The sequence below is a fragment of the Dreissena polymorpha genome, chromosome 1 (genome assembly GCF_020536995.1).
Source record: "Dreissena polymorpha isolate Duluth1 chromosome 1, UMN_Dpol_1.0, whole genome shotgun sequence".
NCBI lineage: Eukaryota > Metazoa > Mollusca > Bivalvia > Myida > Dreissenidae > Dreissena > Dreissena polymorpha.
The window spans coordinates 200,961,345-200,979,176 of record NC_068355.1 but is presented as its reverse complement, the minus strand read 5'-3'; the positions used below and the strand labels follow the sequence as shown (position 1 = coordinate 200,979,176).

Below are 17,832 nucleotides of genomic sequence, written 5' to 3'. Positions count from 1 at the left end.
TTTAATTAATAAATCATTATTGTACTAGAAATGGCGCGGCAGAGGCCGACGCGTATCCCCACGCCGAATGTTTGACCTAGGTGTGCCCCAGGGTTGGTAATGGGGCCATGCATAGCTGAGATTGACCGTATTGTCATAAGAGAAGTTCATCATCAATTAGAAGTGAATTGGTGTAGAAATGAAGAAGTTATAGTAAAAGGCAATTTTGGGTGGGTGTGACATATGTGGGCAGGGCGCCCCAGGGTTGGTAATGGGGCCATGCATAGTTGAGATTGACTGTATTGTCATAAGAGAAGTTCAATATCAATTTGAAGTGAATCGGTGTAGAAATGAAGAAATTATAGTAAAGGCAATTTTGGGTGGGTGTGGTCTATGTGGGCGGGGCCCCAGGGTTGGTTATGGGGCCATGCATAGTTGAGATTGACCCTAATGTCATAAGAGAAGTTCAGTATCAATTTGAAGTGAATCCGTGTAGAAATGAAAAAATTATAGTAAATGGAATTTTTTGGTGGGTGTGGCCTATGTGGGCGGGCGCCCCAGGGTTGGGATTGGGGCCATGCATAGTTGAGATTGACCCTAATGTCATAACAAAAGTTCAGTATCAATTTGAAGTGAATCCGTGTAGAAATGAAAAAATTATAGTAAATGGAAATTTTTGGTGGGTGTGGCCTATGTGGGCGGGGCGCCCCAGGGTTGGGAATGGGGCCATGCATGGTTGAGATTGACCGTATTGTCATAAGAGAGGTCCAGTATCAATTTGAAGTGAATCGGTGTAGAAATAAAGAAGTAAATGTAAAATAACCTAAAAAAATGAGTGATAATTTCTGACGCGGCCCCACCCCAACCGCTATAACTTTTGACCCAGGGGTCAGATCAAAATTCCAAATAGTGCAGGGTCGCACATATGCTCATAGCTACCATGTGTGTAAGTTTCAAGGTTCTAGTGCTTTAAGTGTAGGAGGAGATAGTGGCCAGGACGGACGGACAGACAGACGGACGGACGGCGGAGATAACCACAATATCCCCACCTTTTTTTCAAAAAGCGTGGGGATAATAACTTAATAAGAAGGCCATACTTATTAACTATCATTTCAAGCATTATTTAAATATTATTTAATTTAAAGATTAAGTGAAAGAAAGATAGAATACCAATACATTACCGTCTGTTCACTGCTGTAGACAAACATGTTTGTAGAATTTCAATGCAAATGCAGCATCCCATGTAGAAATTTTACTACATGTTAAAACTAAATCTCTTGCTTTCTTGTTAACATTGCAAAACATAATGACTTAGTCTGGTTTTACATAATGACTGAGTCTCATACATGTACATGTAGTAAGGGTTATAAAAAACAATAAAAAAATCAATTCAATGAAAACACATTTTCAAAACAAAGCATTACATTTTTATATCAATTTTCAGGAAAACTTGAATTTCTCTATTATACAGTTTTTTTGAGTTTGTTTAAATATAATATGAAACACCCTTCATAAAAAAAATGTATCACTAAAGCATGAAAACCTTGCCATAGAAGAGAAGTGGAGTGCATTCAGATCACCTTCAAACCTGTTACCATACCTGTAATCTGACATAAGTTTAGACTTCCCTTCCATTCAGATGGTCTTCAAGCAAACTTGACGCAAATATAACAAACACACAGTATCAAAGAAGTAACCACTATTACACATTCCAGTAAGAATGTAACAAAATGATCAAGGCAACAAACAACACATTGCAAGCAATTAACTATAAAATGAACCAATCAAATTAGCAAGTTAGAAACAAAATTGCATTAAGTTAATAAAATGGAAAATACAAATAATGTATAAACAAAATATACCTACCATTACCCGGATACTTTTTACCATGATCATACCATGAAATGTGATAGTTACAAGTCGTAGCAAGGTTTTCTTTCTGATTCTGCTCTCTTGTGCTTTCTTTCAAGTACATGTGTATGACACTACTGTAATCAGTTTACAGTTCTCTCATTGCCCTTGTAAACAGCTTCAATTGTTATGAAATATTGCTTTGTGCTATATGTTCATGATTGCATGTTTGTTTTATATCAACCAATGTGTGAATGGCACAATGTTCACATTCAAGTTAATGATCGAGAACACTTCCCTGAATAGCAGAAATACATACCTGGCTGTTGTTAATACGTTACACAAACTGTGTTCACTCACATCCAGCACTCAAATCCACAGCACAGTTGGGAATTGCACATTCCAAACCAGTGCAATAACAAAATTTGCACAATATACATGTAGTGCTACATGGCGACATATTAAATGAACATAAACTCCAATGGGTTTAATAAAAAATTATGGCACCATAATAACAAAATGTAATAATCATACTTTCAATGAATATCACAATGTCAACTTCAAAACTTATAAAAAAAACTCACTAGCGAATAAAATGCAACAATTCATCAAAGATAACACGTCTATATACTTTAAGAAAATTCAAAAATATCAATGTATAATTAATAATATTAATCAACATATACATGTAGCAAGCCACTTTGTAAGGCTTAAATAAAGGATATTCTCACATTTAAAACAAGAAATACAACAGTATTTTTTCTTTAAATTAAAAACAGCCTTGCTTTGGTCTTAAGTTACTATATGTCAATTTACAATAATAAAACAGCAATTATTTGGTATTTTGAAAAATGATTTTCATGAAGGAATTTTTTTTCAATATTGTTTGCATTTAAATGTGGAACAAAAAAACTACTCTTAAAATGTGTAAGAAACCATAAAGGCTGCTGCTATAACTTAGAACCAACAGTGCTCAATTCACATTGTAACTATGGCAATCTAGGGCTGGCATTATTGGAAAATTGTATAAGAAGGCCTGATAGTTATTAAATTACATGTATGTCCACAATGGGGCGAACCATGGCAATACAGGAGGACCCATATTGATTATTGGAAACCAAAGACAAGACCCGGTTAAATGGAAATTTCAGTAGTTCTGCAGGCTGTATATCTTTGCTGCAACTGGCGATATCGGACCAATATTGATGATAGGAAACCTGACCAGACTCAATGCCGTGTTTATAACAAATTTATTGATATTCTGTATACATGTACTGTTTGCTGCTAACACCAGTGCATTCAGTTTTGTCAACATTTGATAAGAAATTTCATTTATTAAAAACAACAAAACATTTTCATGAATATTGCCCATCACATTTTAAACATGGCTGCCATAGAAGCAAAGGACTTGAGCACTGTTCACCATTTTCCAGACTGTTTCTGATGGATGAAAATTATCTCCCAACACAAGTAAAACAAGTTTTCTATAAAATGGGGCTACTGGTACACAGTCATATGCATAAATGTTACTCTAACATTGCATGGACAGTCACACTTCAGCTATTTAATTATTTTAATCAACATGCAGACAGATAATTTTGCAGCTAGCTTATTAATTGGATACTAATGACGGGCACTGAGGGATGGTTGTTTAAATCTACCCCAAAAACGCCAAGTACTGGTTCAACAGGGACACGGACTCAATAACATTTAATTAAGACTAAGGCTTTCAATGCAATCAAGCAAAAATATATATGTTAAAACTAACAACGGACTAAATTGTGCTATGCCATGGTCTATTATTGACAAGCTGACTGAAATTTTCAAATGCATACAGATTCGTTCATCTGACAATTTACACACCATTTTGACATGAAAGTTTAAAAACTACCCATTAAGAATTCAAGAGATAAATAAACCAAATCATACAACAGCGTGGAAAATGGTGTAAAGTAAAAAGAAAACATAGCACTTACTGTATCCCTGCTGCCCCGTCATGTCTGCCTGGGAACCAGTAGCACCAGTTGGGTCAAAGTTCATTCCACTGGCATTAGCGCCCCAATCCTGGGGTTGCATAGGTCTCCCAGGCTCTACACCAGTGATTTCTAAGTCCATTTCAGCATCAGATATTGCTTCCAGTTTAACACTGACGTCCGGATCATGTTCAATGTTATCACCTGACACTGAATTAGACAAGTCTGCTCCTAAGCAAAGTCCTTCTTGATTCTGCTCGTTGTGTGATGAGGATGATTCTGAGTTTGCGTCGTCAGCTCCCGGTTCAGATTTCATGTTCTGATGAGATGATGGTGAAGATGGCTGACTAGTTGCACTTTGGTTTGAGGTTTCGTCGTCCGGCTCTAACTTGATCGTTTGGCCATCAAGCTTGGCGGGTGACTTCATTGGAGATCTGACTGGAGAGGCTGCTGCTTGGATGGGGCGGGTCACTGGATATGGCTGATGTCGCAACCCTCCCCCTGGAGACCGAAACTGTTGCCGCGGTGATCGTGCTGTGGCCTGGAAGCGAGGCATTGGTCCCCGCGGAGGCATGTATCCCATGGAGCCCGGCATGTTACCCATGGACTGAATGGATTGAGCTTGCTGTTGCTGCAATGCTAAGGAAGCCGCTGCAGCCTCTTGTGCCTTCCTCATTTCCTCCTCCCTATCCCTTTGTTCTTGCTCTTGCTTCCTCTTGTGGTGGCCTGACGAGAAACACAAATTGTATAAGGTTCATATAAACTAATTGTAAGTGAAAATGAAATTGAATCTCCAAAAAGAAGCTATTGACATTCTGGAAAAAAGCAAATAAAGTTTCAGACCAATAAATATATTGATTACACTGTTGTGCAGGTTATATTTTAGATAATTAGTATTGAAGGAAATACTGATCAGTCTTTGACACACAAATAGAATTATTTTTAAAAGGATCATCAAAACACAGCCAATACTTACTTTTTAAGCAGTAGCCGAGGAACTGGGACTTGACGTCTTCATGATCTTCCAGGAAGCCTTTGGCAGAGTCTGAGCCGAGATGACTCAGGGTTCCATCAGCCACACTGGCTGTAAGGATGATCGACTCCTCGTTGGTGGCACTTGCAAGTTGTTCAATCTGAAAACAAGAACTTTTAATGGTAACACTGATTGCAAGCTAATAAAGATGATTGTTTCACAACAAATTTCTTAGTAGATCATATGAAAGCATTTTCAGCCACTGCAATGAAATGCTAACAAACTGCTCCTATTTTAATTTGTATAATGATTTGCCATACATTTAAGACATAATCATTAATATTAATAACAAGGGCTGTTTGTAAAACATGCATGCCCCCCATATGGACTGTCAGTTGTAGTGGCAGCCATTGTGTGAATACGTTTTTTGTCACTGTGACCTTGACCTTTGACCTAGTGACCTGAAAATCAATAGGGGTCATCTGCCTGTCATGATCAATGTACCTATGAAGTTTCATGATCCTAGGCCTAATTATTCTTGAGTAAGCAGGAAACCATTTTACTGTTTCAAGTCACTGTGACTTTGACCTTTGACCTAGTGACTTGAAAATTGATAGGGGTCATCTGCCAGTCATTATCAATGTACCTATGAAGTTTCATGATCCTAGGCGTAAGCATTCTTGAGTTATCATCCGGAAACCATTTCACTATTTCGAGTCACTGTGACCTTTACCTTTGACCTAGTGACCATAAAATCAATAGGGGTCATCTGCCAGTCATGATCAATGAACAGTACACTCCACGCGGTTTCCCCAAAAAACGCGCTCACTCCGCGTTTTTATTCCTGCTAGCCAGTGTTTACGCGGAGTTTGAAAGCAAGGTAAAACGCGGCGTTCCCCCGAGTTCACTATACCCGCGGCGTGTATTACTTTAGCCTAGTCGGTAAATGCAGACAATTTCTGTTCTTATCAGCGACCGCCGCGCAACACTGCATTAGCAGTGTGCTACTGGGCATGCCAAAAAATAAAACATTGTCATTAAAAATTGTTTAAATACTGTGGCTTATAAAAATAAAGATAATTGTATAAACAATTCATATATGTTTTTATTCACAGGTACGTCGACAATATGAATGAATATACGACACGTAAAGCATTTTGACCAATTAATATTTAATTCATTACACATATAACATCAGAATAAATGTTCCGTTTAATTTCCAAATGAGAATAATTGTTTTGTAATCCAAAACACGCTTCCAATTTTATATGTTAACACGACTTTTACAAATGCTTCCAATATACAGTCATCATGTATATGTATATTTCCCGACAAAAGCGCGCGAAAAATATGCTACAATGTACAAGTTCAAGGTTTATGCGTTAATACTCCTGCAAAGCGTGCGTGTATTGATTTTTTGATACAAACTTTGAAGTGTAGAGAGCACTGAATTCTGTTGATTTCGGTTAAAAGTTACTTTGGTATTTTTTAACACAATTATATCGCGAATAATTTTTCATTTCCTCAAAATTAATTTCAATTCAAATATCTTTATCGTTACGGTATTTTAGTACAGTAATTATTGAAACAGTTATTGTACAGTATACTGATTAAAGAGAACATCTGGACAGAACTGGATAAAGTGTTTTGGCGTTATGTGTTGTTTTGACAAAAGGGATTAACATGTGTGAATGTCACTCTGCCGATTTGGTCCATAATTACTTGTAAACATTGTTTTGAATGTCGACGCAACTAGAACACAACTGTGAATATTTAATGCAACTCTCAACTCAATAGTAACCACCTTCTTTTAGCAATAAATGGAATAACCTACCTACAAAGAGAAAATAAATGCTTTAGTGAGCAGTGAATTGACTTTGTTCCGACAATTAAAACCATTCCTTATGCATTCGTTGAACGTGTTTACTTGAGTAAGTTATGCATTCAGACAGGAAGCGGTTTTCCTTTGATAACGTCAAACTGTCAATTCACACAGATTTCTAAGACTTTTAATAGGGTCCTTGGTCATTTGTTTACATGTTCAGTATAGAAAAAACACCTGCTTACATGAAAACTTAGGATTAAATTATCCAAATAAAAAAAATGTTGCAAACTGTGATTATATTAATTGGTAAGACAGTTTAAAGACGACGTTTTGTTTGTCGTAAATCAACGAGTTTTCTATACAACTACTTCTACAACAACATGGGGATCGATCTATCTTGGTTGTTTTTTTTTAATGGTATATTATATATATATAAATAAATATATATATGTACTTGTAATAAATGTAATTTTATTTGAAAATCAGGAAGTCAAACAAAGTTAAATTGATTGTTATCTCGTAATACACGGAGTTTCCCCGCGTTGTCAACGTAGAGGGCCACCGCGTCAGCTTATCAATTTTGCCGATCATTCAACGCGGCGTCCCAAATCATGCAAACGCAGCGTATTGCGAAATGTTCTTAATCTCCCTTGGCGTTACTGCACGCGGCGTATGGAGGGAAATTGGGGAAAACACGTGGAGTGTACTGTACCTATGAAGTTTTATGATCCTAGGCCTAAGCATTCTTGAGTTATCATCCGGAAACCATTTTACTATTTCGAGTCCCTGTGACCTTGACCTTTGACGTAGTGACCTAAAAATCAATAGGGGTCATCTGCCAGTCATGATCAATGTACCTATGAAGTTTCATGATCCTAGGCCTAAGCATTCTTGAGTTATCATCCGGAAATCATCTGGTGGACGGACTGACCGACATGTGCAAAACAATATACCCCCTCTTCTTCGAAGGGGGGCATAAAAATGTGATCTTTCTTTACCCATAGACAAAAGATTTCGCAAACATACCAGTTGCTGAATCTGAGACTTTAGAACGGCCTTCAGTATAATGCGATAGCCTGGCACCTCTTTGATGACGTCCATGTCGGGTGTTGCCATCTTGGAATGTTGGTTGTGCTCAGATGTTAGAGTTAAATATTATATGATGTTATGTATGAGCCGGATGGTGTTAAGGTGAGTGTTTCTTCAAATTTTATGTTGGTAATCTGAAAATAAAACAAGAGCACCGCATAACGGGTGCCATGCTCGGCTGCCAAAGCTTGTCAGATTTTTTTGATTTTTTTTAGAGGTCACAGTGACCTTGACCTTTGACCTTGTGACCCAACAAGAGATGTGTTTGTCAGAAACAGAATGCTCTACTGCGCCGCATTGAAATGAAATTTCTATTTATCATTTGGCAGGTATAGAAATCATCTCCCTTGAAAGGTTATTACTTCCCTTGAATTTTGTCCAATCCAATGAGGGGGGGGGGGAGGGTCTCACAGTCAATTATGACCATGTCAGACATCAATGACAACCAAGGCCTGTGGTTTAAAAGAGATCATAGCCAGAGTTGATCATGTATCTATGGACATAAGTCCACAGGTATGTACATTTGTAATGAACATCAAAGAAATGATAATTATATCATTAAAAAAACATTTGACAAATCAATCATTTGGGTTATAAATAATCTAAGTAATAAATCTGTACAGCAAATGTGAAAAGAACTTCAATTCTTGGTAAGGAAATATAAAATATGAGATTTATAATTATATAAATTACTTCCCTTTAAAATAATTGTCTGTATTAAATCTCTATTTTTAGTAGCAAATAATTAAAAGCCACTACCGTGACTGTAGATTCACCACTCAAAATTAGCAGCTCCATGAGGTACATGTGCATGTCAAATATATCAGGGGTATTAAATGCCTAAAATCTAAAATCCTGAAAATAAGCCTTACATGTGGGGGGCCAGTCAGGGCCCTCAATCTATCAAATCCTCCAGCTGAAAAGTATACTTTTTTCCCCTTTTGGGGGAAAAAAATCCCCCCCCCCTCAAAAAAAAAAAATTTTTTTTATTTTTTTTAATAGAAAGATGTGTCTTATGATTATTATATCTCAATTCTATTTCAATTTAATCTTTTTAAACAAACTAAATTATGAAAAATGCAATGAATATAGTGCAAACATGTACAAATGAAATAATGAGAGAGTAAGTAAAAAATTCCCCCAAAAAGGGAAACACCGCGAAAATTCCCCCTCCTAAGGGCTGCGGACCCCTTCCCCCAAAGTAGTGTGAGGGCAGTGCCAGTGCCAAGAGGGTAAATAATTAATTTAAATATAATAACTATGCAAACAATATGTCAAATTAAAATAATTTAAGTTTAAAATGACATTTTGTGACAAAAATCTTTAAATACCAGAACAAAAATCCTCTAATTTTTATCAATATAAATACAGTTTTTGAGGGCCTAAATCCTGATTTCAGGAATAATCCTGAACTTTGACACCCCTGATATATAAAGTGGCTATGTTCAATATTGAATAATTATCTCCCTTTAAGGCTTATTACTTCCCTTAAATTTGTATTTTTACCGTAGACCGTACAGGATGACCTAGACCTTGACCTTTTACCACAATGTGTTTGTCAGAAACACAATGCCGCCTACTGCGCCGCTTTGATTTATTTAACAAAAATATATACATGGGCAGGTCAGATAACTATGTCCATTTAAAGCTTATTACTTCCCTTGACTTTGTTTTTTTCGACCCTAGACCTTAAATGATGATGTTCACCTTGAAATTTTACCACTCAAAATGTGCAGCTCCCTGAGATACACATGCATGCCAAATATCAAGTTGCTATCTTCAATATTTAAAAAGTTATGGCCAATGTTAAGGTTTTAGCATGACGCCTACGGCGGACAGCGAGCTGGCTATGACAATAGCTCGGGTTTTCTCCGAAAACAGCCTCGCTAAAAATATATATAATATAGCATAACATTTTACTTAGTGAATATTGTTTACCTTCCAATTAAAATGACTACTGTTGCCAAACTGCTATTAATATGTCATAAAACAACATTTTTCATCGTTTTGACCAAACAAAATTTCTGATATAATATATATATATATATATATATATATATATATATATATATATATATATATATATATATATATATATATATATACACACAAGGTAGGTATCTCTTGACACAGGAAAATCATCTACATCAACATTTTTAAGCCATTAAGTGCCTAAATGGCGGTCGATTTTCATAACTATGTTCCATTTTGTTGAGAAAGATTGCCTCTAACGAGAAATGACCACGAACAGCTACTTGCCAACATAAACTCAGCGTTTTTTTTCCTTCTTTGAACGGGTCCAGTAAACAGCCCTGTTCCCAATCGGAACCGGACCTGGTCCCAAAATCGCCGACGGACCCTTCCCAATTTAGAAAACGGTCTTATCCCAAATAGTTTATATAATCAAAGCGCTGAAGGCACTGAAGATGTTCGCTATTGCATAATTTAACACGCAATTCATTTTTCAAAATCAATCGCAAGTTTGAAATGAACACACGCCATTCAACTTTAAAAAGTGTGTGTCATAGCGCACGGGTCGAGTTTTGTGTGCACTTTTTATCATCCTTATTATTTCATAGAAATAACTAAGACAAAATAAAAACAGCATGCTTTTTTGGAAGTTCTGAAAGCAAAGAAAGTATGATGAAAATGGTAATGAGAACTTAATATAAAGAAAATTTGCAGTCACCATCATATTAAAGGAATATTTTTTCTAATATCAAATGACTATCTCACCAAGAATATAAATTCATAATGAAAGTTCCGTGTACAAAACTTTTGATTTTTGACACCATATACAAATTCAAAATATACAATAATCTTCGTATCTTGTATATGGAGGAATAAAAGTATATAAACATTGCTGTTTATGCTTTACTTGTTACCCGAGCAGTTCACACGGTGTCAACAACGCTAACATAAACATAGGTATAGAGCACTAATGCGCTTTTAGGCGAAGCTGTTTCAGTTTTCATCTTAGTGACTTTAACATAACGCCAACAGACACGCATGAATATTTTCGAATATTTAATAAGCTGATTCGAGATACAACCTCTAAATTTTTGCTACATCACTGCGTATGTGCTCAATTCAAAGGATGTAGCACTGTTCAGTGTAAGGAATTCCGGACTACTCTCTGTATGCTCAAACGACACAAATTGTGGCCCTGTTACAATTACGCGTTACAATCCATCTCGCAGAATTTCAATTTCGCCTCCAAGATGAGAAAACAATCATTAGCGAAATAGTATAGTGTCACGATAAGAGAAAATCGTTTAATTATCATACCACAATGTTTGCCGTACTTGGTCAGCACGTCTGGAAATCATTCCTTAATGCGTCGATAGGCTGCCATTATTAACAAGTTTGCTATTTTGAATTCAATTTTGTATCAAAAAGCATTGTTTTTAAATGTGGGATTTTCAATTCGCAATGAGATTTGTAATGACCCTCGTCATGCGAAAATGGGTCTTATTCCATATGCGCCCATCATATAAATAGCCCACTCAGCTATCCCTCCTTCTGGTAAGGAGAAACATAACATATTGAGTGATTTTAAAGCGAACAGCGTCGCCTATGGCCTGACTGCGCAAGAGCACATGTTGGGTTTAACAAACGCTTGCCGAAACGCATAAGACCCATTTTCGCATGACGGCGCTATTGACGTGTGATTTAAATGTGACGAAAGAAAACTGCGTTTAAATCAAATATAAACATACGATATATTTCGATAATGAAGAAAGATACTCATAACAAGGCATATGAGGACACATATGAAGTGCTCTCCCGTAGTATATTTTTTTATTTACTCACACTAATGTGTGGTTTGACAATGCTAACACACATTTCATGCGGTGAATATGCAGCTTACAAGTGAAAAACACAACACAATAGTTTAACTTTTGTTTAATTGTATTCAATTATTTAGAAAAGTAAATTGCTAACTTTATTTCAAAGTCGGCGTATACGCCGACTACATTTTTAAAATTGTTATAAATATATTTAATATAATATATTTAGTTGTTTTCGGTTTTAGCGATTATAAAGCATTTTCGAGGTTGCCTATAGTATGCCTGAGTAATTGATGAACTCATATCCAACTGTCAATGTATTGAGAACTGTGAATATAAACAAGCTAAACCTTCTACTAAGCTTCTACTATTGCGTTGCTAGCACCCGTAAATACAAAAGATCGCCGCTATGTGTTGAGAACCAAGAACGCTTTCCAGAAATACCCGATGTAGTAGCTTCAACGAGGTTATGAAACAGGTCATTCGTATTATTATTATAAATTATTTGTTATATTCGGGTTAAGCGATTATGATTTGTTTTAGTCTATCGTATCGCTGAAGTTATTGTTGAACTTATGTTCAACGTTTTATAAATTGAGAATATAAATAAGCGTCAACTTTTTCCCAAATCTCTCAATTTACGACCTGTACTACGTCATTGAGTTGTATGTTAGAGCGTAACCTATTGCGATGTTATCGCCCGTAAACTTTCCTTTGTTTATCGACAGGCGCATCTATTAATAGCCTCATATCATGAATGCCAAAACACCCGCGAAAAAGAACCACGTGACCAAATAGGACGCTAAACGCAAATACCATGCGACTACGACTTTAATTATGTAAGAACGCTCCGCAATTCCTCTGAAGCCGGGGCCTTGTGATTGCTTTTACGTAAAGAATTGACCTCTAACTGAAGTAAGCAAAGGAAACGCAGCACCTAATTGACCCATTCGTTCTATGTGCGAAGGCAGATTGAATTTTACTAATGTATGGTTTGCCTATTATAATACACATTATAATGCGGTAAATATGCGACTAAAAGTAAAAAACACTATAATTAAACTTTTGTTTTTAATTAAGTTATTTAGAAACCAAAATTCCAAACCTTATTTCAAAACAGCAAGACTACATTTTTTAGAGAATATTCTTGTTATATTTAAATGTTTTTTAACAGTTTCAGCGATAATGAATCATTTTTATGTTGTCTATCGTATCCCTGTAATAATTGTTGAACTCGTGGTCAACGTCTTATTAATTGAGACCTGTGAATATAAACAAGCGTAACCTTATACTAGTGCGTAATTCTCACCCGGACTCCCCTTTGTTTATCGCCAGCCTCAGATTTGTGAATGAGATGAGCGAAAATACTACGTCACGCAGACGCAGTAGAAAGTGGACTATTTTAATCATTCATAAACAATCTCCTCCGCGACACGTGCAATACGATCATTGTTTTTCTTTATTCTTTTCTATAAAACACCATTCGAAACTATTGCATTTAACACGATATTAATATAATGTTTCCATTTGTTAATAAACATAATTGGAGAACTCAAACCTCTTGCATAAATTATACAACTCTTTCTTCGCGCGTAGTGTAAGCGGGAATTGGGCTAATCATACCCAGGCCGTATCGACCTGAATTTTACATCAAGCACATTAGACGGTCGCTAAAGCGCCCATCTAAAAACGGCCTCGTATCGATTCGAAAATCCCAAATCTTTTTTGTCTCAAAACAACTTCAAAAGTTAGTAAACAAGTATGAAAAGGATACGGTTGTTGTTGTAGTTGTTGTTGTTGTTTTAGAATGAGGCCGACGCAACCTCCGATAGGTGGAGCCACCTAGTTACCAAGTTGACTGTTCCCCGGCCGGCATACATAATGCAGCATTATTGAATGCTGGCGGGGAAACAGTCAACCAAATAAGGCAATAGTAGTAAAATTGACCTTGTTTTGTACGCTTCGATAACAATGTTTCACATGTTCGTGACAGTTGTTTATTGAACGTTCTTGTTAAATACAGATTCAATATACAAAATAAAACCCTTATCCGAAAAGAATGATAGATATTTAGAAATGCCAACTTTGACAAAATATTTTCCCGGGTTTTGGTTTTATTCGTAGCGACGTCTTTATGTAGTAAACAAACCCAAATATGGAAATCCGAAATCTTGTTTTACTCTTCAAATACTCGCGGCGACGTTTAAAAGTCAACTACTTCCGACGATTTTGCACACTCGTATCGTGGTTTTTATATAAATAGCCGGAAAATGAGTCACAATTCAAAATACTACTTGAAGAAAGTGAACAAAACGAAATCAGCTAAGCATAAATTTAGACACCTAAATTTCTGTTTTCCATTATAACAATGGTCATCTGCTGGTCCTTTTAATTTAGACAAGTTATCTCAAATTGCTGCACAAAGTAATTTTTCAAATGGGCTTTATGCCATTTTAAACAATTTTCACTTATATTGCGGCAATACCCATTAATTCTATCAGGAAAACCAGTTCTTAATTTTTTTTTAAATAAACTGGTATTTGTTATACAGACTTATGATCTACCCTATCCCAGAATGCCATTGATAGTGTATAAAAGCATTGTTTACTACATAATATAGATTCCAGTTGATGTATTTGTATGATTTTTGATATTTCCCAATTTGATGGATTTCACGACGCGAAAATTCCCAATTTGAAGGATTTCGCGACTCAAAAATTCCCAATTTCTAGGGGACAGGACCTGTTCCCAAACAGGTGAAAAAAAACGCTGAAACTACAAGAAAACACTTCTCGAACTCTTAGAAATGCTTGGTCGGCTCTCATCTGACCGAACGTTCAGTGCTGATTTTTACAAGAGTAAAAAGGATCGAAATACCCCAGCAACTGAATATAATCCGCATTAGTACAATAAACAAATAGGAGTTTTTTTGTTGTTTTTTTCATTATATACCTTTAAAAAATATAACTTCCCTTGTAAAAATGATCTGTACCTGCCAAATGATAAATAGAAATTATCTCCCTTTAAAGCTTGTTACTTCCCTTGGATTTGTTTTTTGACCTTTGACCTTGAAGGATGACCTTGACCTTTCACCACTCAAAATTTGCAGCTCCATGAGATACACATGCATGCCAAATATCAAGTATATCTTTAATATTTCAAAAGTTATGGTCAATGTTAAAGTTTTCGAACAGACTGACGGACTGACGGACAGTTCAACTGCTATATGCCACCCTACTGGGGGCATACAATTTTTTTTTTCGGGGGGGGGGGGGGGGGGGGGGGGAGAATTCTTGGATGGAATGTAGGGCTCTCACGATACGCCGTGAGCGTACCGCGGTATATCGTGGTACGGCAAAACTGTATCGCGGTACATACCGCGATATTTTACAGAATATGTATCTGTGAAGAAAACAGCAGATTAACAAGTTTTACAAACTTTATTTAACTCAATAATCAGAAAACACTGGTATCATAGTATGACTAGAAACTGACATAAACTTGATAGAAGTAGTCATTGTTATTGTTATTCGCGTCTTTTTCTAAAATGTCCGCCATGTTGTTTACACTAGCTGTGACAACGATCTAAGTAAATCCAGGGCCCTCACACTACTTTGGGGGAAGGGGTCCGCAGCCCTTAGAAGGGGGAATTTTCGCGGCGTTTCCCTTTTTGGGGGATTTTTTTACTTACTCTTTCATTATTTCATTTGTACATGTTTGCACTATATTCATTGCATTTTTCATAATTTAGTATATTTGAAAAGATTTAATTAAAATAGAATTGAGATATAATAATCATGAGACACATCTTTCTATTAAAAAAAAAAAAAAAATTTTTTATTTTTTTATTTATTTTTTTAGGGGGAATTTTTCCCATCAAAAAGGGAAAAAAGTATACTTTTCAGGTGGGGGACTGCCGCCGAAATTCGGCAGCAGATTTGATAGATTGAGGGCCCTGAAATCAAACGCTTCAAGGGCATGTTTAAAATGCGGAGTCAGCGGGCCCAGTATTGAAAATCCGTAGCGTTCTGACTCTTCCTCGACTTATTCAGAATCTTAAGATAACATGATTTGGAAGTGCCATGCTTTGAACTTTCGATATACTAAGGAAAGACAAGGGACAAAATTGTCACAAAACCAGGTTTTCATTGTGAAAAAAAAATCTGATAAAGGGAGAAAACTCAAACTGAACTTTTGAAATGAACAAACAAAATTAACCCCCTTTGTAAGTTTTTTTTTTTTTTTAAATCTATTTTTAGTTGTGGCGACCTTGACATTGGAGATATTGAAGTGATTCTTTCGTGCAACACACCGTCCCATGATGGTGAACAAATGTGCCAAATGATTTTAAAATCTCACAATGAATGACATAGAAATGGCCAGGACAAGCTCATTTATGGCCATTTTTGACCTTTGAACTCAAAGTGTGACCTTGACCTTGGAGATATCGACGTAATTATTTCGCGCGACACACCGTCCAATGATGGTGAACAAATGTGCCAAATGATTTTAAAATCTGACAATGAACGACATAGTTATGGCCCGGACAAGCTTGTTCCGCCCGCCCGCCAGCCAGCCAGCCCGCCAGCCAGCCCGCCCACATTCGCCAATCTAATAACCAGTTTTTTCCTTCGGAAAACCTGGTTAAAAATAAGAAATAGTATAAACATCTTTTGGATAATTATGAACTTATTTGCAAAGGAAATCGGTATTCCAAAATAGGTACGGACCCATACATCGCCGTATTTTAAACGTGAAAGTTAAACATCTACAGGTGGAAGCGCTTGCTTGACCTGGATATTAACGGATTATTTATTTAGCCCTTTTGAATCGCTTCCACAGTTTTCAAAACGATATCTATATCAAAATAATTATGTTATGTATTTATATCTGTGCTAATATAATAATATTAAAAAAAGCGGTGCGGCAACGCTGTACCGCGGTGCGATTTTTCACGACATGCACCGCGATATACCTATATACCGGTGAATCGTGACAGCCCTGATGGAATGGTTGGACAGTCTTTCAAAATTTCAAAAACAAGAGCACTGCATAACAGGTGGCACGCTCGGCTGCGGGTGCAGTTTTGAATAAATGAAAGCTTGTCAGATTATTTTTTTTTAGAGGTCACAGCGACCTTGACCTTTGACCTTGTGACCCAAAAATGGGTGTGGCATAATTCTGTGAAAATGCCAGTCAGAGTTACATTACTTTGCCTGCACAGTCCCCTTATGATAGTTAGTAATTGTTGCAAGTATGAAAGCAATAGCTTTGATACTTTAGGAATAAAGTGGACGTAAACACAAAACTTAACCAAATTTTCCATTTTCTAAGTATAACAAGAAACCGTCGGAGATGGGTGATGCTCCCCAAAGGTTTTTTTGTCACAATATTGCACAATATATTCAGATAAAAGGAAACATCTTGAGGGCACAGTAGTTGGGGGGACAAGAATATTTTTTTTAAGAAAATTTCAAAGGGCCATAACTCTGTAAAAAACCATCCGACCAGAACCCGCTGATAATATGCACATCTCCTCTTGGTAGTGAAGCTTCCCATAAAGTTTCATTGAATTCTGGTCATTAGTTGCTGAGAAATAGCCCGGACAAGAATAGCACTATATGTACAGTTAATGGAAAATTTCTAAATTTTTAAAGGGCCATAACTCTGTGAAAAATCATCCGACCAGAACCCGCTGATAATATGCACATCTCCTTTTGGAAGTGAAGCTTCCCATAAAGTTTGAATTCTGGTCATTAGTTGCTGAGAAATAGCCCCGACAAAAATTGAGCACATACAGACAGACAGACGCACACACGGACAGACGAAGCGGCGACTATATGCTCCCCCCAAAATACATTTTGGGGGAGCATAAAAAGGGCACATAATTCTGTCAAAAGGCCAGCCAGGGTTATCTTACTTTGCCTGCCCAGTCCCCTCATGATAGTAAGTAAGTGTGCAATGTTTGAATGCAATAGCTTTGATACTTTATGAGAAAAGTGGACCTAAACACAAAACTTAACCGGATGCCGACACAGACGCCGACACTCAGGTGATGACAATGCTCATAATTTTTTGTCAAAAAATAGAATGATGAGCTAAAAAAAGGACAATGGCTCAGGACTCTTGAGAACTGTATTGAACAATATTCTTTTTTTGAAACCTTCAATTGGGTATTTTTAGGTCCTACATGTATTTTAGGGCTTTTTTTCGTGAACGGCCATTTCACAATTTAGACACGAACATTTCACAAATCTAGTAAGGCCACTATACTTGACAAAAACGGCCATTTTCAACTGTGAAAATTTGACTTTTTGGGCTTTAAACTGTAAAACTGTCAAAAATGGCCAT

The 17,832-nt window shown here is 36.5% G+C and overlaps 1 protein-coding gene across 9 annotated transcripts in view; it reads right to left on the bottom strand.

Annotated features, from left to right (window-relative positions):
- The window catches only part of LOC127864612 (zinc finger protein 436-like), a 76,947-nt gene that overhangs the window by 44,346 nt on the left and 14,769 nt on the right, over positions 1-17,832 (bottom strand). For 3 of the 9 annotated variants that reach the window (XM_052404392.1, XM_052404394.1, XM_052404396.1), the window contains 3 exons: positions 7,628-7,824; positions 4,780-4,936; positions 3,807-4,529 (listed from right to left, as the gene is read on the bottom strand). In XM_052404392.1, coding sequence (XP_052260352.1) covers positions 3,807-4,529; positions 4,780-4,936; positions 7,628-7,717 — 970 coding nt within the window. In that variant the 5' untranslated portion in view covers positions 7,718-7,824. Of the gene's footprint in view, positions 1-3,806; positions 4,530-4,779; positions 4,937-7,627; positions 7,825-10,978; positions 11,371-12,790; positions 13,291-17,832 lie in introns of those variants that run through there. The other 6 variants (XM_052404397.1, XM_052404391.1, XM_052404398.1 and 3 more) reach the window with 6 other exon arrangements.